Raw genomic sequence first — 25,463 nt, forward strand, 5'->3', positions numbered from 1 at the left:
GCGCATCTACCGTTATTATCCACAAGGGGTCTCATGGCAATATACACACACATATTTATATATGTGCGACCCATTTTGAGTACTTCTTCGTATGCATACAATGCGACTAACACTGTTGTTTTCATTTTTTCCCGTTTTTCATTCATTATAATCATCGTAGTGGTCTGACCGGAAAAAGGAGAAAGGAGAAAGGAACAAAAGGAAAATGAGGCTGTTTCGACAACTGTTTTTAAGTCTTTCGAAGGCTTCCGTTCTTAGAAAATCGCAAATCTTTCCGGCGAAGACATAATGGTACTTAGTGATCATTGAAGTAGGCAAATTCGCCCGAGTACATAAAGTTGAGAATAGATATTCATTTATTTGAAGATTGAAGGAAGTAAATAATGTATTCTATAACATATACCTTTTTGGTGTAATTGTATTTATGTAATCGACTACGCAATCTGACTAAAGTTCTCGACCTTCCTTAAAGTTAGATCTGTAGACATTTTTTTTTAACTAGTCAGACGACTCGTTTCAGCAAACGTTTGGCTAAAAGAGACTGGACTCAGATTTGGCTAAAATAATGTTTCTTTAGAATAAAAGTTTCGTCATATTCTGAGCATAAGAACATGAGATTTTGTTTCTAAACTATCTTTAAAAATGTGAAATTAAGAAAAAGCACGCCCGGGTCAGGAATCGAACCCGGGCCGCTGCGGTAATAAATATTATCCTGCGTACTTGTCCAACACACCACAGAAGAACACATATGGTTGAATATAAAGCTTTTTAATTAAGGATGTTTAACGCCGGTATCCCTTACAACGCTTTTCAATTTTGAATGGAAAAAATAGGAAAAACAATTAATTCTCGTGTGTTTATATAAGCTTACTTATCTTATTGGAATTCTAAATCCGTACGTAATTACTGGAATCCCATGTTAAATCTAGACTTTTTCTTAAACTTCTACTTCCACAGCAAGAGCCTGTCCTCAGATCCAATGTGCGTAACATTAATAGGAGATGGTTTTAATTAGATTGTCGACTACGTGTATTATGTACTTCGGGCAAAAGTTTCTTTTTCTAAAGACAACAACAAATAGCATAAATACCAAGTTCCATAGTCATGGCACAGCTGAGTTTGACCACTCTAGGAAATGATTTTGCTGATACCGCCATATTTAATATTGAAAGACTCGAAACATACAAAATATTTAACAGCGATCGAATATATTTTCCTCTTCTTCCGCCCAAGGTCTGATTTTCACTCCGTAGTTCTGTAGCCCAGTGGGAATTGTTTACATAAATTTGGAGTCACAACCATATTTCATAGGTGACTTGGAGCAACCAAACTATTCATATCTGTGTTATATGGTATGAAATATTGTCTAAAATCTCATACATTTTGCTTACTTCGCTCTCAATAAATATTCAAATATTTAACATACCCTACTTCATCTTGCAATAAAATGTTATGATCTGGCTTTAGTTAAAGGATATCCTAAAATATTCAACAAAACACGTTAGCTTCGCTCGTAATAACTACGCGTATTCCATTCTGTTCTATATCCTACATATTCAGTTTGAACAACAGACAGTATTGTTGTAATTGGGTTAACTGCAGCAAGGAAATCCTAGAACCTTCAATCATTATTATGTATTACTTCTCGTGCAATGATTATTTGACCATTAAAATTATACACATGTATTTAAAATAGCATATCCGAAGTTTACATTTGTGCCTAACCTTCCACACGGCTATAATTATTAAATGTTTTATTGTAAGAATTATTCTTTGTAAATTATGGATGATTCGAATCAAGTTCTGACTTTGTATGTAAACTGGCTGAATTATTCCTTAAAATAATTGCTATTGAAAATATGTTATGTCTAGTGTTTTGGGAAACCCTTGAAATTCACCGAAGTACGTAGACATTTACGTTGTCAGGTCAAATTAGACATGTTTATATTTAGACATGTTACTACCGTGTGTATATAAAGGTGATTTAAAACGAACATTAAAACAATTGTGTTTGTACAGTTAACATAGCTTGATAAACAAAACAAATGCAAGCATTTCTATTAAAATGTGTTGTCGTTGGAGATGGGTTAGTTCTTGAACCTGCTTTTATGTAAACAATCGATCGTTTGGTTTTAATTAGTATAAACATAATGCCAAAACATTTTTTCGCGGCGGACGGTTTCGAAGCTAATATAAGCGGCTGACGCTTTGTGCACTGTGTGATCTAACTAAAAGAATTTTCGCTTTGTAAAGACTAAATGTTTTTCCGTCTTGTCTTCCAGGGGTGTGGGAAAGACTTGTCTGCTAATGTCGTATTCACAAGATGCATTTCCAGGAGAATATATACCAACAGTGTAAGTAGATGTTCTTATTTGGTTTTACAATAACGCATTTTTGTCTGTGTAATTAAGATACTTACCAGTTTGTTCGCTTACATCTATCTAAACGAAATGGTCAAAGCCATCATTTAAGTCTGTTGTAAATTTACAGTAGATATTTTATTGTCTTTGAGGTATAATGCTACTTGTTTATTTTAGGTATGATTATTATCAAACTAATGTCAGAGTAGATGGAAGATTTTGTTGCCTTAGTTTATTGGACACTTCAGGCCAACACGAGTATGACAGATTACGGCCATTATCTTATCCAAAAACGGTATTGTTTTAACCTTGATGTATAAAACTACAATATACTGTCATTCAAAATAGAAAAAGTGGAATCAGTACTAGATAGAAGATTTATGAAAGCTGAAAAATGTAGAAAGCTAATGTAATTTGGATATCTTTGTTTTTTGTTGTTTTTGTTTTTTTTTTTCAGGAAGTAAGTTATTACATTATGGCATTCCACCAGTACCAGTTATAAACATAAAAGTAAAGATATTGAAAACTTGTTTATGTCTATTTTCAGGATGTTTTTCTGGTATGTTTTTCTCTTGTTGCAACGGACAGTTACGAAAACGTTGAAAAACAGGTAACTCTAATACATTTTGTATCGTTTATTGGACACTTTTATTAAGTCCTAACTATAAGTTTAACGAAGAACAGTCATGGAAAAACACCATATCTTGATCTTTAAGTAAGTAATGACACACAATTTGTGTATGTAAATAAATTGCACACAATATTCTTTGTAACTATTGACTTGGCATTCATTGATCTTCGCTAATATTTCCGGGCGTTTTCGTTAATTTACGCAATATTTGTATCCTGAAAATATCTATATTACTAAAGTAACCAATACAGTTAACCTATGACACGGTGGCATAGTGGTAAGCTGTCGGACTTCCATGCACATTGCCACTGGTTCGAAATCACTTTAGATCAGTTTTTAATGTAATATAATTTTATCGATACTGTTATTTATTCGCACATTATTTTATGTATCAATATCATGAATTTAACTGTTTCCTCTTATTTGTTTTAGAAACGCTAGAGACAAATATTTTGTCTTTTTATCTAAGATACGTTTAAAACATTTTTATTCGACTTTTTCTACAACGGTTGAATTGGATAAGTTTCAATAAACGAACAGAAAAAATACAATGTTTAATCGTTTGCATATATAACATTTGGTTTTGTTTGTTTGTTTGTTTGTTTTGGGTTTAACGCCGTTTTTCAACAGTAGTTCAGTCATGTAACGGCGGGCAGTTAACCTAACCAGTGTTCCTGGATTCTGTACCAGTACAAACCTGTTCTCCGCAGTTTACTGCCAACTTCCCCACATGAATCATCAGAGGTGGACAGACACAATGTCTTTTATCAAATCGTCACGGAGAACATACGCCCCGCCCGGGGATCGAACTCGCGACCCCTCGATCCGTAGACCAACACTCTCCCTACTGAGCTAAGCGGGCGGGCTTTATAACATTTGGTAAAAATAAGATATGATCAGAGGTCGGACTCGAACCCACAACTCTGAGATTGGCAGCTAAACGCTTTCTCCGGACGGCTACTTGCACATGTGACATTTAATTCAGTTTAGATATACATATATACAATAGTTATATCGCTGTTTAGGTTCGGACACCAAAAATTAATTGACGGAAATACACGGAATATTCATGAGTGCCAGGTCAATACTCATGGACAATATTACAGGTTAGGAAACATTTATCACATGCATAGATCTTCATTTTCACATGTTTAGCGAACGACAAAAATACGTCACATCAGTACCTCAGGGAAGGTTTAAGATTGTGATACCGGATTGGAAATATCATATATTATTTATACATCTGACCACTTTACCAACTGTTATAAATAAAAAGAAGTTTGGAAATACGCACATATCATTTATACTTACTTTAGTGGTATCCAGAGATTAAACACCATTGTCCAGACACACCAGTTGTATTAATTGGAACAAAAATGGACTTAAGGGACGGCAGTAAGGAACAGGAAAATGTATTAAAGACAGCTATTTCCTTTGTTGAGGTAATGATACATGAATTACATGCTATATCAATTAGTAACTTTCCACATTAGTATCGATTTTTGGCTTATGTTAAACTAACTTATTATGGTCTCAATGTTTAATAATTTTAATAATTCAGATTTCAATGAATGAATTATAATATTATCTATTGAGTGTCGCTTTTGTTTTCGTGCAGAAAAAAGATACATGTACTATTCCGTTTTGAAATTTTACAGGGTAGAAGTCTTGCACAGAAAATTAATGCAGTGAAGTATGTAGAATGCTCTGCGAGGACCGGCAAGAATACAAAACTAGTTTTTGATGAGGCGATACGAGCCTGCTTTATTCCACAGAGACAGAAAAGAAGAAGTAAATGTAAACTTATATGAAGACAAACTATGGTCATGTATTGTAACATATAAACATTTTCATTTCCATGTTTAAACATAAACAAAAGAAATACACCTCCACAATAGTTGGAGGCACCGTATAACTTTAAATAAAAATTTGTATCAATAAATCAAGTGTACAACAACTTTTCATGGCCTATTCGCATTTTATCTGCCGCTGGGCATATTAGAAACAGCGATGTTGAACTGTGCAGAAGACGAAGTAACAGGAAACGCTTTTCACAACGTTATATTTGTATGTAGAATGTGATAAAATAGCAGTGTAATATGTCATATATGTGATGACGTTATAACTTTTAAAGTTACATGTGTTTAGTAAGGGACTCGAGAATTCAGTGTAAGTTGTAGTACTGACAATCAGTTATTCTTGAAAATTAATGACGAATAAGTTCATGTAAGTGAATAGTCCAGTAAACTATGCGAACACCATAACAATTGTGTCTCTTAAATATTCGTAATTCTAAGGCTTCTGCTCTGTTTGTATTCCGGGCCATCATGTGATTGCCATGCCTATTTCTCTCTCTTACCGTTCTTTTCTGTGTGTCTGCCAAATTTATAAGGACTAATCGGAATGCGTATCTTTTGACATTGGTTCTAACACGAAACGAACAGCTGTTAAATATATTAAAACCGCAGTACCATGTCGGTCAACTGAACTCTTTGATAATAGGAATTTATCAAAGTTGCAGTCTTGATTCAATGTTGTTATATTTTCTATGCCTCACTGCTCATGAAGTCCATTCAATATCTGTGCTTCAGCTTCAGTCTGTGCAAGGAGGCGTAAAGTTCAGCTTACGCCTTTGCTAACGGGCGTGAGGGGTGTTTCAATTTTCATTAGCTCTCATGATCAGACTCAATCAAACCGAACCTGCAATTGTGTTGCTTGGGTGCATTGGAAAGGAACTTCTTACAGATTTTTACAACGTGATTACTGGCTCTAGGAAATCTAAGATCTGAAATATGAACCCAAAAAGATAATACACAGAGTGCATCTCCACAACCAAAAGCAGGGCGCACCACCCGTTTATCAATCTTTTCCGCCTTGTTCGCCATTTTAGCCAGCCTGTTTTTTTTGTCTTGTATATCAGCGGGATATAATTCACAGCTTTATTCCCTGCCTTGCTTCCTTTTCAAGTTCCACATGTGCCACAATTAAGGCCGATCACGTAACTTTTACAGTGCATCAAGTGGAAAAACTTCGACGCGGCCAGAAAACATTATAACTCCACACATCAACCTATCGAAATAATAATACTGCCAACAAAGCCGTACCGCTAAAGTTCCTGCCATCGGTCAAATCAATGAATAAAAAAGCATCCAACAATTTTGCAAGATAAACATATGATAATTTGATGTGTCTAGAGCAATGTTCGAGTAAAACAGTCGTCAAGTGATATTCTGTCTCGCTCATTATGTCAATTAGACTCCATTTCTATAGTTTAAAGCAAAAAATCCCAATTGAAAGGATTTTTAATTATCTGAACAAAATTCTATTATTCTCAAATAAAACCAAACAAATTTTCAGAAAAAAAAAACAACCGTTACTGTTTTAGTAACATGGCCGTTTGCACCTCGGCAAAAATTAAATGATGACATATTGTATTTTAGTAAGAAAACACCATTCACAATACATACATGCATTAACATTTTTAAATAAAGTACACCCATTGAAAAAAGAAAACCGTAAAAACTGGTTGACAGAAAATCCTTGCATCATTAAAATCCAATTTCACGTATTTGCGCGAGCCATATTCTTCTTTCGACAATTTGACTGTTGTTTTGCTTGCAATCCTGAAACTTACCAAGTGTAAACATAAATTTAAACACGTCGAATAAAGTTGAACATTTCTGCCTGTAAATAATTATAATGTATGTTTAGACCTCAGCAACTTAAAGAATATTATCTCTTTTATTAACTGCCTCATGTACTACTCGGGTATTTACAGGCTTATAAATCAATTAGCTTGCTCTGTTACATTTGAGAAAACAATGGAAACTGCTTCTTATATAATAGTTATAACAAGTGAATGAAGTATTCACATGCAATACAAAGTCCCCTACTGGAGGGCACCTAATTTTCTCTACTGCAGTATAACTTAAGGAACTGATATCTGTCAATAATGTATAAACAATATTGTACTATATATACAATATGTTATAGCAAAACACTTGGATTAAAATTTGTATATATAAAAACCAGTAGTTGTTTTCATATTGCATTTTTTTTGGCCGATTATAAAAAGGGTATCATATAAGTTATTTTATAGTTAAAAGAATATATAAGTCCACACAAAACAACTTACCAGGTAGAGATAGGTCAAAATACACCTACTAAAAATTGGATGTTACACGCATGTTGTACCACAGAAAACTGATCTCAATTTTTCCCTACGGCCTATAATAAATAAGTTACAATATAAGCTATTTATAGTAAAACAAAGGGACGTAATTTTAAAAACAAGACTGCCTCATGGTTGTGAACATTTGTGTCAAGTTAAATCAAAATCTCTCCATGCATAAAGAAGAATGCTCCGGACAAAGTCATTCTTGAATTTGGCATTTGACCTCTAAGTGTGACCTTGACCTTAGACCTAGGGACCTGGTTTTTGCGCACTACAATCCATCTCATGGTAGTGAACATTTATGCCAAGTTACATCAAAATCCCTCCATGCATGAAGACGAATTGTTCTAGACAAAGCAATTCTTGTATCTGACCTTTGGCCTCTATGTGTGACCTTGACCTTCGACCTAGGGACCAGGTTCGTACGCACGACACTCCGTTTCATAGCGGTGAATATTTGTGTCAAGTAGTATTCAAATCATGTTTTGCATGACAAAGTTATACACCGGACAGGAAAAATGTCCCATTGACCTTTGATCTCCAAGTGTGACCTTGACCTTTAAGCTAGGGTTCTGGGTGTTGCACGTGATACGTCATCTCATCATGGGGAATATTTGTGCCAGAAATATTAAAATCACTTGATGGATGACAGAGTTCTAGACCGTACAGGAAAAAAAACCTATTAATCTTTGACCTCCACTTGTTACCTTGACTTTTGAGCTAGGGGTCCGGGTTTTGCGCATGACACGTCAACACATCATGATGAATATTTGTGCCAAATTATATTAAAATACCTCCATGGATGGCAGAGTTATGGACCGGACACGAAACAGATCCTGTTCATACCATGTTACCATTTGACTGCCAAGTGTGACCTTGACCTTTGAGCTAAAAATTGTGCATGACACATTGTCTTATTATGAGGTACATTTGTGCCAAATAATATTAAAATCCCTTTATGGACCGAACAGGAAAAATGCCCTGTTGACCTTTAACCTCCAATTGTGACCTTGACCTTTACGTTAGTGGGTCTGGGTTTTGCGCATGACACGTCGTCTCATCATGGGGAACATTTGTGCCAAGTAATATCAAAATCCCTTTATGGATGACAGAGTTATGGACCGGACACGAAATTGCCTACGGACGGACGGACGGACGGAAAGCCGGACATTCCTATAGTCCCCGAAACTGGTTTTCAACCAGTAGGGGACTAATAATGTGTTCTCACAACAATGCTGAATTTTCTCTTTTAGTTTTATTCCATGTAGAAAGTTTCGATGTAGAAAGTTTCCGCCTCTTTCCGCGGAATGTTGGGGTTTGCTTTGGTCATTAATTATTTCATCAGATAGCTCAACAGAAATCGCTAATGTGAAGATATATGTGTTTCATACCCACCATTGGGTTATCATCTCACAGTGCTGATGCCGATGATGTTCGATATTGGTAAGAGTGGTTGAAATGGCTTTAAGTACTTGTCGGTTAATAGTGTAGATGAAGTCACAAAATGTGAGAAAGAAAGTTGTACATAAAGTTATGACTTTAGTGTAGAACAACTGGATTTTAGCGTTGTGTATTTTCATAAATATTGGGTGACCAAATTATTACACATAAAGTTGTAAAATTATGGTTTACTCTCCACTCACTGCATTAAATGTTGTTTTTTTTTCACCTTATATACTAAAACTCAATTTTAGAATAACTTTACACAAATGGTCCTTGTGTGACCCTCTTCCAAGATTGTTCAAATTATACCGATTTGTCAAAATACATGGCCGCCAGAGGGTGTGGTCATTTTTCCCTGTATGTATATAATGGAAATTTTTAAAAATCTTCTTGTCTGAAACTGCTAGCCCGATTTTAAAATAATTTTACACAAATGGTTCTAGTGTGATCTACTACAAACGTTTTTCTTTTTTTCTGATTTATTAAAAAATATGACCGTCATAGGGCGTGGTCACTTTTCATCAAAAATTTCTTTAAACAATATCTCCTCAAAAGACACTGAATAGATTTTGGTGAAACTTTACACAAAAGATCTCTGGGTAGCTCTCTTTCAAAGTTGTTAAAATGGTTCCAGTTCATTGCACATATGGGTCTTTTTCTTAAAAAAAGTTTTTCAGCTGTCAGTCTTTTCTCTAGAGTTTTGATATTTGGCATGTGATATAAGGGTTTGACTCTCTTCTATACTTGTCCAAATTATTGCCTTAAGTTCAAACAAATGGCCACGCCCCTGTGTCTGACATGTACTTTCTATAGGCTTTCTATACGAAACTTCGAAATTCTTCTCTTAATCAATAATAGCTAGAGCCTTGATATTTCGCGTGTAATATCAGATTCGTAATTTCTACCGGAATTGTTCAAATTATTGCCCTAGGTTCAAAAATGCGTTTGACATGTATACAATATAGGCTAATATAGTAGAAAAAAAACAAAGACAAATATCAAACAGGGAATGCCACGTACCAAAATCGCAGCCTTCCCAAAACGAAACCTACAGCACGCAGACGTGTACACCACAAACACACACAAATACACGCACGCACGCACACACACAAAGCCAACACACGAGGACAAAACGAACAAACAAAGGAACACAGGGGGGCACCGCCTTCGAACGGTCAGTGGCAAAAACACCACTGGGGAGCTTAAACCGGTTTATGGTGCGCACCCAACCTCACACCTACCCCCAACATGTTCCAAAGACACGGGACAGTGTAAAAAAAAGTAATCCCCTCCAGGTGAATCTCTAACACACGTAATGGAACCAAAAAGGCATTGCATGTAAAACACAAAAATGCTCGTGTATAAATATATAAAAAGCAAACCTTTAGAACCACAAACGTATGTACTCAATGCCTTTTCTGAAGACAGAGCAACAAGAGAAACACCCATAAGGGCCCGACGAAACAGGCCAGAAGACAGATATCAAAACAGTTCAGTCCTGGTAGGATTTAAAAACTGCTTATCATAGAGTCCTCCCCCTCTTCCGTCAGACACAATCAAAGAGGGAAGCGTAGTGTCCAACTGTAAACGGGTTGAACACTAAACATGCGGTATGTCACAAAACAGTTGGGTCGTAACCTCTTTTAAAAAAACGTTTTATAATTTTACCAAATACATTTGGAAAATTACCATGACCCATGATCTTACGAAGTTTGTAAACCACATCCCCATAAAAAACGGGTTTAGAAATACCTTCTCGCAGAAGTGTCTTTAAATTACTATTGAATTTTGAAACTAAATCAGAATTACGGTAGTAAAATTTAGCAAAATATTTACGCAATTTGTAATAACGGCAGCCTTGATGAAGAAGTTTACTTGTAATATATTGATTACGTTCATTGAAATGCTTGATTAACCTAACTCTATTCTTATACAAACACGCTTGAAGCCTTGTTCACAGGTGACGGCGATATATGACCATTTTGTGTCGATTCGCCGTAAAACCCAACTCACTCACTCATTTGTTCACAAGTGAGCGCTTTTGTTTTCGGTGATTTGACACCAAAGTAAACTTCTGCCTAAATTATGGTTACATGTGCATCGAGTAATTTTACAAATAAAGCGATTATATCCAGTATATTTTGGTCATATAACATATACAATAATCCAAGTTTTATAATCTAAGGTCGAGACAAGATGATGATATCCAAAACTATAGCGTTTCAAACATAATTTAGTGATTTAGCAATATTTCTCAGCTCAAAGAATTAAGAGGCAGTTTGAAATACGTATGACTTGACGATGACATCGTCAGCGTTCAGGATATTATGATATTTTATACAAAATATAACAATAAGTTGCAATCAAATCCAGTTTGAAAACTGAACCTGTTTTGCAGCTGGAAAAAGTCTGTTAAAGCCCTGTATTTTACAAATAAGGCTGTAAAAGACCCGTAAGCTTAAAATGACCAGAAATACAGTGTGTAAAACATGCAGGTTTCACAGATACAGCTGTAAAAAATTACAGTTGAAAATTACAGCTGTAAAATGGTCATGTTTCAAAGATACAGCTTTTACATTTTTGGAGGGAAACATGAGTATTGTCAGCAATATTTAATGCATTTTGGCAGGATATAACTGAAATTCAGAGAGACACCACATCTGTTAAAATATTGGAATTCTAACTAAATGTAGGAAGTGCAAATGTTTAATATTTATCTAATATAGTTGAATAAAGACATGTTTAAGTACATACATTAACTGTTTAAACTATATTTGAAGCTCATAAATTTAAAAGAAATAATTACAAGATTGGCACATTATTCATGAGAAAGGAAGTTTTATAAACAAGATCTGATGCATAGATTTTACCTTCAATTTTGCAATTGCTATACTGTAAACAGAATTATTTCATATTGTTCTTTACTAGATCATTTTTTTTTGCCATTTTTTGTAGTAATTGCTACCTTTTTTAGAGAATTACCTTTTTTTGTCATCTCCTGTTTCATTTCATTTTGGTATATTAACAGCTGTAACTTTTTTCAATTATACAGCTGTATATTTTTTTACAGTTGTATCACATTTGCTTAATTTGATCACTTTAAATTTATAATCTTTTTACAGCTGTAAATTGAATTCTACAGTTGTAACATCTATGTTGTTATATATATCTACATGTGTAAATTTTAACTCATCACGATTGTAGTTTCGATCGAAATTACAGGTCTTTTACAGCTGTAAAATTTCTTACAGGTTATATATTGCAACGATCCTTTTTTATTTTATAAATAGTCATTTAAAATGTTATAAACAGACGACAAAAATTAAACTGGCGCAAAAGACATCTAAACATTCTTAGATAAAAACGAAAGTGCGCTAGAGCAATGAAGCACAGATGTATTGTTCTATGCAAATTTTCGAAAATTACGCATATGAAAAGCAAAATAATTTTCGGATGATGAACTGAAAGGAGCTTAATAGATTTATCATACCCTCTTTTTACAATTTAAACTGGAACTTCACATCAAAAAGGATAATCGTGTTGATATTCCAAATTTAAAAAAGGGCCGTTATGTTCAAGGAAATACATAGCTTCTACAGTCGTGTTTGTCATATTTCAAACAACATCTGCAAGTTGATGCAATGGCATTTCTTTACATGATAAATAAAACTTTTAATGTGTTTCGTTTTTATATCCAAACGACTTTGGGGGAAAAATGTATTCAACTAGTGTCTGATCACCAAATAAAATGGCCCCGATGCTAGTACAGTATAGCAGCTTTTAAAATAACTTTTACCTGCTGCATATAAAATTGCCAGTTTGAAGGGATTAATTCCTGCAGGTATGCGAAACAGTGATAAGAAACATTCTTTCCACATCGTTTGAGATTCATTAACTAAATGTCAATTATTTCAATTGTTTTGATCGATGCAGTAGGTGTTTACATCACAAAAAACTATCATACTTTAGAATATTTAAAGGCGAAGAAGCTTCTGCAGTAAATTTTTCACACTTCTGTAAAGAACATGTAACAATGAATTGAAAAAAAAGAGATTTGTTTCATTGCTACAGTACATCTCCGCCATCTATTTAGCTCAGTATGGAAAAAAACAACAAGCTACTTCAAATCATGAAGTTGTAGGTTAACATCCTAGTCGAGACAAAGGAAAATCAAATGAATGGAAAATATATATCATTCGTATAATACATCTCTTCTGTCCACTTAGTTCAACAGGAAAAAACAAAATACTTTAAATCGGGAAGTTGTAGGTGCTCCATATGGTGATTTCAAAACTGGAGACAGTATCATGTATCACGGAATAAGGTCAGTAATTCGGTCGAAAATGTGTTTCCGTGGTCTCGAAAAAAGGCCAAAGTCAATAGATCCTAATTTTCCCATTTTTGCGCAAATTCCTGTAGAAAGAGTGCTTTAATCACACTTTTTTTCACTGCTAGTATACATTCCGCTTGAAATTAGATGATTTTCATGTTTATATTCCAACGATGGCAAGTTTTGCAGATCAAAATCGAAAGTAGGGATTTGTTGTGCGGACAAGATCAAATATGCGCTATTTTAGAGTAGCAGACCACAACTGACTGGCATTTCACTAGGAACTATTCAACCCCCTATCCTCTTTACATTTTCCGTTAATTTATGATAGAACTCTCATGAAAAATAGGTGTATGAAAAATAGATGTTCTATAAAGGTACGTAAAGACGACCTGAAGTTGTCGTTTTTATATGAAACAAAGAAGAATTTGAATTGCTGACCGTCAAACGTTTTAATAAAATCTGTAAAAAGATCCCTTGGAAGCATAGAATGCAACCAAAAAAGAATAATAGCAGACTCGGTTTGATTGAGTCTATAAAATGTGCAACACCTCTCAAGCCGCCCTAGAACCGGCTTAAGCTTAAGTTCAGTCTTCGTCCACCTCTGTTCATGCGGGGAACTTCTTTCAGTCACTTGCAGACAATATAAGAATTTCATGTACAGTAGCTGCTATACATGTATGTTAATACTGGTAAGATTCTGGTAAGCAATCCATCAACACTGTTAATGTTAACTAAATGCATATAAAATAAAGTTGAAAAAGGTAAGGTTAAACCCATTAATGCAACTTATAGAGAGAACACCACTTGGAAGACGGAAATGTATTTGTGGTACTTAAGAAGTTAAACAACTATGAATTACTTCAAATGAGAAAGAAAGTATTGTCTTTATAGTGAGGTATTTTCTCCTCAGAGGTGCCTTTATCAGAGATTATATACTTTAAGTTAAATGGTCTTGAGAAATAGCGTTAAAACCCATTGAAGATAAAATATTTTCTTGCAGTCTTACGTAGGTTGAAAGTAACTGTACTATTTTGATATATTTAGCTAAGAAAATCATCTTTTATATAACAATAACAATATTTAAGCAGTTGTTATATGTTGTGCGTCACATCTATTCTTTATCATATGGTTAATGACATTGAGGCAAAAGAAAAAACGAACGTATAATGTGTTGATTGTGCATGTATGAGCGATAAACTGGTATATTGATGTAGAAAGCACAGCAACATGTTAATAATCTTCATAAATACTTAAGGTGCACTAAATCAATATGAAAGTCATAAAACACATTCAAAGGTTTAAGGTTTGTTTTTGCAAAACACGATACAGACAACAGCAGACACGTTTTGGAAACAAGTTTTGGGACATAGAATGGCATCCTTGGTAGGGCAGTAAAGTGTGGCATGTAAAGGCTTTTCTGAGAAATATCAGTGTCAGTATGAAGAGAGTAGAAACTTTATTACAGATTACTTGATCTCAACAGCCGTTGTAAGTCTAGTACTTATTAGGTACCTACAGGCAAAATAATCTATAACTTTACGTTCCGTGCACTGTCACATTTGACACTAAATGACAACGGCTTTACAGCAATGCCATTTTGGATATATTTGGCTATATGTAACTGGAATTTTAGGAGGGGTTTTATTAGGGAATCGATCCTACGGTAACATGCGATATACCGAATGAGATTTATACTATCTAATTGAAAAATGTGTCCTTCCGGCACGTGCACAGAGCGTCTGACTTCGGATTTTTTAGAAGAATACGCTTTTCCTTGTGCCTAATAAGCGTCCACATAACTTGTCTGAATCGCAACGTCTTGTACATCAGTACAAATATGGTCAGTGTTGTTTTATTCCAAAATCTACCTTTAAAATGATACGGAATATATCCCTCTACGGTAACATGCGATATAGCGATTGAGATCTTTACTGTCGAATTAAAACAATGTGTCCTTCCGTGCTTTCGTTAAACAGTTCTTTTCAAATGTTAAAGGATGAGTTGAAATCGGATCGATTCCCGATTGAGGCAGTGCCTTATTTCATATTATTTTCTACTTTAGAATAATTCCGTGTGGAAAATCTCTAGCCACTTTCTGCAGAGTGCAGGGTTGACTAACGTCAGTACGTATTTCATCAGATAGCTCAATAAATTTGAAGGTTGAAGGCGACCTAGATGACAGGGTAATGCTAAGAGGAATTGGTTAGCATCTCAAGGTTTTGATGCAGTTGATTTTCGGTAATGTAGAGAACTGTTAAAATGCCTTTACGTTATGGGCGGTTTATCAGCGGACCCTGATTGCTCCTCACAGTTGACTTACTCATACTTCAAAAGAACCTTTTTTAGTTGTTTCAGCAAATGCCGTTTACAAATGAAGACAGCAAACACTTTGTTCATTCGGAACATAACACCTTGTTTACTGTTGTCAAGTTCTACCCAGTTGTCTACCATATCCGGAAGAATTTGGTTTGTATAGTCCTGGAAGGGTTCGTTCAAAGCAACTTCTGTTGCTGCTCGATCACTCAATGAATTTTTTCACCATTGAATGCTAGGTCTAAATCTACAAGTATTTCTTTAAAACCATGTTCCTGGTCTTTGCTCTCTTAGTTCTTCATTGTCAGAGGCATGGTATCCACTAATTTAAGCGCCAAGTTTTGTTGTCTCATCATTGTAAAGAATGCTGCTCTTACTCAGCGAAAACTTCTGATAATTGTTTCAGAGACAGTGCTAACATTCTGTCATTGATATTTCTAATTTGTTTCATCTGGAACTCTTACCTCTTAAATTCTTTCCATGAATTTTACTTAGAGCCTTCAATATTTTTCCATCATTGTTCATTTCTACTTTAGCACTTAAAAGTTGCATTATACTGACCAGCGGATGCTATCATCATATAACGAAAGTTCTACACTATCATTCAGCAACATTTCTAAGTAGACAATACTTCCTTCGACGTCTCATTTATCATTTTTCGATTTATTGATAGAATCAGTCAAGTCATTTCTTTCTTTTTCAACTTCATTCAATTTTCTTTGATTTCGGTACATGTTTCTGTAAAATGCATTACTTATTTTTTCCACTCTATGTTTCTTTTCAAGAGAGTTTACTTTGTCTTTGTAACTCTTAATATTTGATTTATGTGTTTGATTGATGGCACTGAAGACTGCAAAACTTTTATTTTGTGTGTGTACCAACGTCTGTCATTTTTAAGTTCACGACGCCGTGTATCATTTTCTTCAGATAGTTTAATTACTTTTGCCCTTGAAAATATAATTCGGTCCCTTGTCTTCCAATATTTCTTGATAGTGCTTTTCTCTCAACTTTAATAACAGTCTTTTGATTGTTTAAACTAGATAATGTAGACTGCAATGTACTTTCATGGGTAGAAACGTTTAATGTTTCCTCAGATATGATAGATGATTGTCCTGGCTTACTAGATGACTTTGAAACTGGGAACTGAACTCTCAGTTTGAGAACCTGTCCTCTCTTCTGCCCACTTTTAGTTTGGTGATTTTTAATCAATTCCGTTCAACTTTGCTTCGAATAGCATCTTTACTGACATTTTGGCAAACTCCTTTGGACTGACGAAACTTACCCAAATCTGCATGTGTAATGTTTTTGTAATTATAAACTGTGTAACAACATTCCAAAGGAAATGAATTTGTGAACTGTTCTCCACTCAAGCTAAACAAACATTCAAATACACCTGTGTTTATATTTGACCTAAACGATAACATTGTTTCAATACCAATTTGATAGACTGTAACTTACCTTAAATCTGGACTTCAGATACCTGAAATTCCCAAAGTTTGCGACTGTGAGAACAACAAAATGCAGTAACTAAAAACAAATAAAACATATAACAGTCATTTCAAATACAGTATTGGACAAGAGAATGCCTAATTCTGTGCACTTTGTTGAATGGAATTTTGTGTACAGAGTAATTTGAATCACAATGCACATAACAGCAGCTTGATGAAACCTGGCAGATGGGCAGTTCCATCAAGTGAAATATGAATATCCATGTTTACATGGATTAGATCCGGAAAATACTTGAACTCATCAGGATTCTCTACATTCATCCATTCATAGGAAGTTACGTATGACATCTGTTTTTGCCATCAAGAGATCATGCTTGACGACCTGGAACCGCAGCTTGCAACCTTACTGGTATTTGTCTCAACTGATTAGTTGCTTTACATTTCCTTTGGCTTTACTGAAGTCGTATCGGAAAACAGATTTTCCGGCATGACAGGATCCTGTGTCTATCCACGCTGGTCTAAAATTGATTCTGTGCTTTGTCTATCCCAAACAAAGCCTTGCATGTGTGAATGCTTCCGCCTGACTCTTTATCGGATTCAAAAAGGTCAGGTGGTGAGTAATGACAGCCTGAATCTTTAGTTTTGCTAGCAGACAAATCCATTGTAACAAAGAAAAATCGAAGCTAATCAGTCTCAATGTATTGCGTCCCTTTGCTGAAATGCAGTAATGCTTTATAGGAATTGTGTAAATATAGTGAATAACCAATCCATAAACAGTCACATAACCTAACCTATTTTCAGCTTTTCATTTAACTGTCTAGTTAAGGCTCTCATTAATGAATATGGTTTGCCATAATGTGACCTACCCATGGTATGTGCTGCAACTCAATATTTTTCTGGCCAGTCTGACAAAAATATTTATTTTTTTATGTCTAAACGTGGACTGTTTCAGTATCTCTTGGATTTGACTGATCATTATCTGTAGTTTAAGTAGTGGATATCCTCAGCTAAAAATCTGAAGACCGTCAGGTGCATGCTATTAAAGCTAAATTTTACCCAGATTTAAGAGTATATTTACATCATATAAAGAAATAAACAAATCCCTACCTACCCTACTCACACCAAGAACTTGTTTTGAAAAACCAACAATTTTTAAGGATGACCTAAAAACAGTATACAGTTCTATTGTTTGTGTTGTGCTGGTAGCTTTATGCATTATGCCATTTTCAGCAATCTTTCTGCAATTGAAGATCTGTCCGTAAATATAAGGATGCTAGGTGTTAGCTTATCCTAATTTGAAAACATATCAAGAGACAATTAATTTGTTCACTCATTTGATTTACAAAAATATACGTGTCAGTAAAAACATAATTTTACGTTAATGGCCAACCCAGAATTAAGCAACGTTTCCTCCATTATATATCTCAGATTATAACATTTATTGATATCCTAACTAGACTGATTTATCTTGGGCACATTTATCATTACACATGCGTTTACAACTGTTGGCTTCTTCCATATACCGTCAAATATTCAAAGCACACATGTGTGTACTTTTTCAGGAAAGAATCATAACTTTTCAAAGGTTTGAAAATTATAAAAGTAATGTCAGAAATAGTATACTAGTTTGCTCTCTTAGTCAATGGGATACTGCAGGGTATCATGAGTGTGACAGAAAGAGGCCAGTGTTACGCTAACAAAATGCCTTTATTTGGTCGTTATTGATGAATACATCCTACTGTACATTTTGTTTTAAGTACTCCAAAAAACGAAGTGTAAACATTATTTTCGAAAAAAGGTTAAAATTCGAACCAGTTATTTTTTTACTATATGTCTTTATTCTCAGTCTATTGAGACATATTGTATTAAACGCAACATGTTCTAATCTACACCACTTGCAACTGTTAACCGTCCTTAAATTCAGAAATTGTATGTAAAGTACGCGAATGATCCATACGCCCGATACTCAATATCAATATTGATTGGGAGAGTGAAAATGATGAAAACGTAGTTTTTAGTTTCAAGTGCCAAGTATACTCAAGATTTAATTAAGCTTTAAGTAATTGATTAAAGATTAAACAACGTGATGATTAATGACATATAATGCAATCATTTCCTATAAAGTGTGTTGTCGTTGGAGACAAGTTAGTATTTTTGTATGAACAAAACGATTAACCGGATTTTTGTTGGAATACTAATTGTTTTGGTCTTGAATGCATTTAAAAATGTTTTTATGTCCAGGCGAGAAAAATATAAATACAAGTTCATTCTCTAATAGTTAATGAACGTCGTGGAAGACGTTTAAATATTTTAGTTTTTTTTATATATATTCTTTCTTATTTCTGACTGATATGCGTTGCGTTGTACTCAACATGATTAAATTACTAATCGAAAATGGAAAGAACTTAATGAAATATCTTGTTTCTTCAATATAAATACTTGGAATATCTACCCGTTTCCGTTTAAGGAATGTTGGAAAGACGTGTTTGCTACTGTCATTTACAGAAAATGCATTTCCAGGAGAGTATTTACCAGAAGTGTAAGTGCACATTTTAACATTTACTTATTGAAATTTATTTAATTGTAGTCTTTTCACGTAACGCAAATATTTCGAGATTTTCAAAATGGAAACAATTGATAACATCAACGATAACAAAACAATTGGTCTCTGACATAGCTATGTTGAATTATGAATGTACTTGAAATTTTTATATACGTATTTCCATTTGAATAATACAAGGCGCGTGTCAGCGACTTCAGGTACTATTTATTCAATGTTGGGAAGGTAACATTTGAAGCAAGTATCACAGTACAAGATTTTACTTTCCGGTTTGACGAATTTTGTATAAACCTGTATTTACGTTCAGTTTGACCGATTTTGTATCATAAAAGGATGTTTACTTTAGCTGTCGTGATCTTAATTTGTCGCTTCTTAAGTATGTTAATAGTCATAAAGTTGTTAAGTGCTACTTCCGCGAAAGTTTTGTCCTTTAAGTTCATAATAAGTTGGTTTAAGATATTTCAATTTCTGACGGCCGTTTTCCGTAGTAAGACAGAAATATTTGAAGTTGTTAAGGAATCTGAACAAAAACGAGTGAAGTCCAAACACAGATGCTATAGCTCTAGTCCTGTGAAGATATAACAAGATGTTCATTAAGGCTCATTAGCAGAAATTGTTTTAAAGCTTTTCTTTTTGAACCTCTGGTGGGTCGTACAAGTGGTCAAGCGAAACGTTTGACAAACAAATACGGAGAGTTGTCAATGTAAGGATGCTACAGATCATGATTTTCAAAGATATATCAAGACACAAGTAACTCAAGAAAAGTCGTTCAAATATTTTCCGACTTCTTCATTTGGCAATATGCGGGCCATGCTGAACTATTTGTAAAAGCTAGAATAAGACCATAAAAGGATGCTACAGACCAAGTGTGGTGAAGACCAATCAATTAAGTCATGAAAAGAAATCGTTTAAAATTGTCATTATTTTCAGCACTAATGGACCATTTAAAAACAACCGGAGATAGGTCTATACAGACACAGTCTGTTTAAGTTCCATGAAGTAGTTTATGTTCATGTGAAGAGGATGTTTGACACCAAGCAGTTCATTAAAGAAATTGTTTAAATCGTTTTGTTCTATTTTTATCTCAGGTCAAGCTAAAACATTTGCACAAACCTGAGAGCGGTACATGCAAGGAGTTCGTATTTTCAGAGATACTAGTTTTTATAAGCAAAACTTCTTACGCAGAATGACGGACGCTACATCCTCAACATATACTAAAAGTTTAACATGAACTATTTCAGTTGAGGTAAAAAAGTGTAATAAGTAGGAAATATGTATGCATGTGTAAGAATTCGAAAATGTCAACCTCTAAGTAATATACATAAACAGAGTAAAATAATTGAAATCTATTTACAGCTGAAGTGCTTTATTTCATCAGTACTGTTTACATTATTACATATAAACGGTTAATAGAATTTGATTTTTCATCAATAATAGCATGGTGAACTTGGTTATGTGCTTACTGTTTTAATGATATGTTTTCAAGCATATGTGAACCTTGCCAAGCTAATGTCAGAGTGGATGAACGAGTATGCGACCTTAGTATATGGGACACAGCAGGGCAAGATGAGTATGACAGACTGCGACCACTGTCTTATTCACAAACAGTAAGTTTTATAGTATTTTAACATTAAAACGTATTCAAAATATTTAGTACTTGGCAACCTAAAAGAGAAAATACGAAACAAGTCTATGGTAGCATTTTTATAACTCTGTATTTAATTGTATTGGAAGATAATTGATAAAACATCATCAAAACTTCTTGCATTATATACATGATCTTATAGATAGTTTTAGTTGAATGGAATGCTAAACCTTAACAAACAATCATAGGATTATCAGCTCGACTATTAGAAACAATTAATATTCTTCCTTTATATGTAGAAAGTCATTCAGAACACATGTGATTTTCATATTTATTTTCAGGATATCGTTCTTATATGTTTCTCCCTTGTTGAAAGGGATAGTTTTGAAAATATACGGCAAAAGGTATAATAATTTCTTGAATATTTATTATTGACGAATTTTAACTAAACCTAAATAAACCATTCGTCCTCTGTATACTGAAAAATAAATGTCATATGTATGATAATTGTGTTACGAAATGTACTAACAAAATATTTAAAGAAATATCATATGATTAATGCTATTTCGGATCAAACGTCCAAGTGTTGATCTTGACTTTCGACTGGCAGTTACACATGCTAAACTTAAAATGCAGTATCGTGTATTCATGTTTTGCCGTATGACTAAAATTTGGTATGTCTACATAGAATTTTCAGCGGAATTGTTTCTATACGCAAGAATATTATCAAAAGTGTGATTTTCTCAAATCGGTCAGACAAATAATCAAGCTTATATCTTATTTGCCTAAATTTCCTTCAGATACATTGATGCTTTGATTAAACACGGTAGAATAAAATTCTGCATTGTAGATCAATGTTTCATACATGTGTAAATACTTTAACAATTTGGTTTTCTCTAAACTTTCCTATGGCTGTCATAGCATCAGATTAGAAATAGCTTTTATAAATTGAATTAAATACTTTTATAGGACTTTACTGGTAATACTGTGTTACATTAATAAGGAGAAAAGTTGTTAATTTTTTCATTCTAGTGGTATCCCGAGATAAAACACTATTGTCCATACACGCCAATAGTATTAGTTGGAACAAAACTGGATTTAAGGGACAACAATAATGAAAAGGAGAAAGCACTGAATAAGGATATTACACATGTTGAGGTAACGATGCTGGAAAGATATTTATATGTTAATATTCTGAAAACAATATCTTATCAAAATTTGAAAGAGTAGTCTTTGCAAAATAGTAATGTCATATTAAAATGATATTGTCCTTCCCCATCAAGAACAACAATTTATTTCAATAATATCAAATGCTCTCTAGAACGTATCTTCAACTATTAATATGCGAAGTGCATAATTCTTTCTGTATGTTTTCAGGGTATGCGTCTTGCACAACAAGTCAATGTATTCAAGTATTTAGAATGTTCTGCGAAGACTGGTATTGGTATAAAACAGGTGTTTGATGAGGCGATAGAAGTCTACTTTGCTACTCAAAAGATGAAGACAAAAACTCTTTTTAAATGTAAAATCCTGTGAAAACAAGATACATTGAAAATACATAGGACTGTAAACAGCGTGAACGTTATTGTGTTATAAGTATCACTAAAATAAAAACGAATGATACATTCACAATACTAAAATAAATCATCTACTTGGTGAACAGTAAATACCATTTGATCAGTACGATATACATCAGCTTTTCATAGATTTTTTTTGCCTGGCATTATATATTTTTTTAATCGATAAAATGACGACACAAATGTAATGAGCAGAAGGCATAGGCGCTGATATTATTTCAACGAGTACGTAGATGTGATGTTTGATAAGACTTTTTATGTATGTTTTAAACGAGTTACAGTATACTTCACAGAAAATATCTTGTCACTGTGTATTCATGGTAGTTTGATGGTATTGTCAATTATCTATAACCCGGTATAGAAATAAATAAAAATGGCATATGTATTGATGTTATTGCTTCATTTGTGTCAATATTCTGTTCGAAATATGTAGAAACTTTACATAACTTACATTTTTAAATACTCGGAAGGTTTCATTTTCATAATTAACTTATTTCGCTTTTGAAGAGATCGTTTTCCATGAGTACCAGTGAATTTACATGGCTTACGTCCAAACTAAATCCAGCCAGAACTGTTTCCGTCACTGTCATACAGGCTACCAATATTTGCAGAAATAACACTACGCCCGTATATGAGGCCTATTGTGGCGTTGATGGTTAGATGTATGAGCTTTATATTTACTCAAAGTCATTCTTACGCACATCAAAACACAAAGAGCAATGGAAGGAGCTTGAGTCAACCTGTATGAAGCAAAACCAAAGGTGTTACGCATATAATTGTATATTATAAAATGAAACGTATATGTACGTATACAATCGCTCAATGTAAATCGTCATTAAATTAACCTGGTCAAATGATATATAAATTTTCACAGAGACTAGCCCACTAAACAATTCAACTAGATGTGCGTCCTTGGGATACGGGTGCCCTCCCCCCACGGACTTTCTGTCACATAGCGAATTACAGGCTACAGTCTTTTGATGTCAATGTTGATATGGGCGGGAAAGGCGAGGTTCACCGAACCCCTTCCGTCCGCATTGACTTTATACATAATCTGATACCTATATAGATTCTATAAAAACAACTGCTTGTGTTTCACAAGTAAATAGGAACAGACAGAAAAAATCTATATTTTACCTTTTGTGTTATATGTTGCCGGACTACTTTCATTTAATATGCATGACCTTTCACAGTTCTATAAATAGCGCACACAAAAACGAAATTTGTCAATGATACAACATTCTTCACTGTTGTAGAAGGCTGTATATGTAACATTATACTGCTGAACTCTGCACGCCTCCAGACTTATGTCAAATGCTAAGGAATTTAGAAATAGTAACTGTTATGAAAAAAATATATAAAGTGATTGAATGTTTCTCATTGCAGAGTTGGTGCAGCCGTTCTGCGCAAGCGCAGAATTATTATCAAATGGAACGCACGGCAAAAATACTCATTTTTTTGCATGTCCGCGCGCATTTAGAGTATAATATGCGTAATATACTGACTAAAGGTTACGGTTAGAATCACCATGGTTACAAAATATATACATTTAAGATATTTTTGTTCAAATTTAGTTAATCCGGTATATACCGGAGTCTGTAATATATCACAGGCGCACCAACTCTGTATTTAGTCACAGCCAAAGTGATTATGTATCTTTTAGGTTCTTTTCATCTATATTAACACTATTTTAATCAATTATATATGTAGAAAATCGCAACAGCGTTTGCTACGCTCTTGAACTTTGATGCAAAATAGAAGGAATTTAACTTTATATAATACACATTCAAATATCAACTTCAACAATACTGGTTTTAATTATCATTTTCGATGCTATTTATTTAGAAAATGAAGTTTTCATGTTTCTCTGGAGACATGTCTCTTAAAGAGAATAACTGTTTCAACCACACACTAGGCAGACGCATAATCAAAAATTTCAACTATTTCATCATATGATATGGGACAAATGATATAGACTGGCTATATTCACAATTTTAAAAATAAAAAATTACAGAATAATACATTATAGTCTAGAAGCTAGTCTATTGATGTCCTTCCTCAAATCCAGTATAAAGAGAATTATTTCTGCTGTCTTGAAATTCCGAAAATGCGAGATCTGTGAAGATACAATGCATCTCAACTACTCTGTCTGGTGTCACGGGTTATTCTCAAGTGAATTGATCACTGTAAATTAATTAAAAGTCCCCTTCTAATCAAATGGTGATAACCTGTCATGAATCATACAGTATCCTGTAGTCTATCCAGCCGAGCGGTTTATCCGGCAGTTTAAACAAGTAAACTATAGTTGAGCTGTTGTTTACATCTTTGTCTATGTACAATCAAAATGTTATTTATTTTCATGATTCAATGTAATTGTATTTTGTTTTTTCCTGATATGCACCTCCTCATTTGCTTATCTTCCATTTATGCTTAACATGTTACCTAGACACGTGAAGACTACTCCAGCCTAATCATGATACGAGTACACAAGGCAATGTCATAAGTTCTATGATTAAGATAAATACTTGAATTCTAATTCTATTTATTAATTATCATTTTATACACTACTCTTGTAATTCAGCATCAATAAAATTTGGACAAGTTTTGCAGCAACAGGATCCCATGCGCATAGAATTCAATTCAAACTTCCGATAACACAAGGTTATTTGCTGAACATTTAAACACATCACATAATTCCAGTTCAATACAAATATACTGAATTACTTATCTTATCAGAGCTGCAAAAAAACTCTCAAGTTCTCCTGCGTTTTAATTTGAAAAATGAAATAGAATATAACTATAGACACATATCAAATTATAATATTAAGTAAAATATTATTCCTTTCTCTTCCAATATATTGCCACTTCGGGGAATCTGGCGCCTGCAATTTTACAGTCATTTAATTCAAAGTAGTCAAGTATGGCACTTTCTTATGTCAGAGGTCTGGGGTGATCATATTGTTAAAATCTTTTATGTACGCAGACGCGCATCTACAGTTATTAATCAAGGGGCCACATGGCAGTAAATGTATGTAGGTG

General features: G+C 33.9%; 2 protein-coding genes across 7 annotated transcripts in view; both read left to right on the forward strand.

Moving 5' to 3' along the window:
• Positions 1–22,807, forward strand: part of LOC123564545 (ras-related protein Rac1-like) — a 32,666-nt gene extending 9,859 nt beyond the window's left edge. The window contains exons 1-6 of one of the 6 annotated variants that reach the window (XM_053537157.1): positions 18,650–18,846; positions 19,170–19,241; positions 20,749–20,869; positions 21,189–21,251; positions 21,880–22,005; positions 22,225–22,807. In XM_053537157.1, the coding sequence (XP_053393132.1) occupies positions 18,806–18,846; positions 19,170–19,241; positions 20,749–20,869; positions 21,189–21,251; positions 21,880–22,005; positions 22,225–22,383 (582 nt within the window). In that variant the 5' untranslated portion in view covers positions 18,650–18,805 and the 3' untranslated portion in view covers positions 22,384–22,807. Of the gene's footprint in view, positions 1–18,644; positions 18,847–19,169; positions 19,242–20,748; positions 20,870–21,188; positions 21,252–21,879; positions 22,006–22,224 lie in introns of those variants that run through there. The other 5 variants (XM_053537160.1, XM_053537158.1, XM_053537161.1 and 2 more) reach the window with 5 other exon arrangements.
• LOC128555270 (ras-related C3 botulinum toxin substrate 1-like) lies at positions 1,670–6,978 on the forward strand. The gene is made up of 6 exons (XM_053537164.1): positions 1,670–2,086; positions 2,283–2,354; positions 2,538–2,655; positions 2,908–2,970; positions 4,308–4,433; positions 4,650–6,978. Exons 1-6 carry the CDS (start codon positions 2,046–2,048, stop codon positions 4,800–4,802), a joined length of 573 nt encoding a protein of 190 aa, XP_053393139.1. The 5' UTR covers positions 1,670–2,045; the 3' UTR covers positions 4,803–6,978.
• Positions 22,808–25,463: the final 2,656 nt, after the last annotated feature.

This window comes from Mercenaria mercenaria, chromosome 2 (genome assembly GCF_021730395.1).
Source record: "Mercenaria mercenaria strain notata chromosome 2, MADL_Memer_1, whole genome shotgun sequence".
NCBI classification, from domain to species: domain Eukaryota; kingdom Metazoa; phylum Mollusca; class Bivalvia; order Venerida; family Veneridae; genus Mercenaria; species Mercenaria mercenaria.

Coding starts and splice junctions, on each gene's coding strand:
- LOC128555270 (XM_053537164.1), top strand. CDS start 2,046: ATGCAAGCATTTCTATTAAAATGTGTTGTCGTTGGAGATGG. Junction 2,087..2,282: donor TGTGTTGTCGTTGGAGATGG/GTTAGTTCTTGA, acceptor CTTGTCTTCCAG/GGGTGTGGGAAAGACTTGTC. Junction 2,355..2,537: donor GGAGAATATATACCAACAGT/GTAAGTAGATGT, acceptor TGTTTATTTTAG/GTATGATTATTATCAAACTA.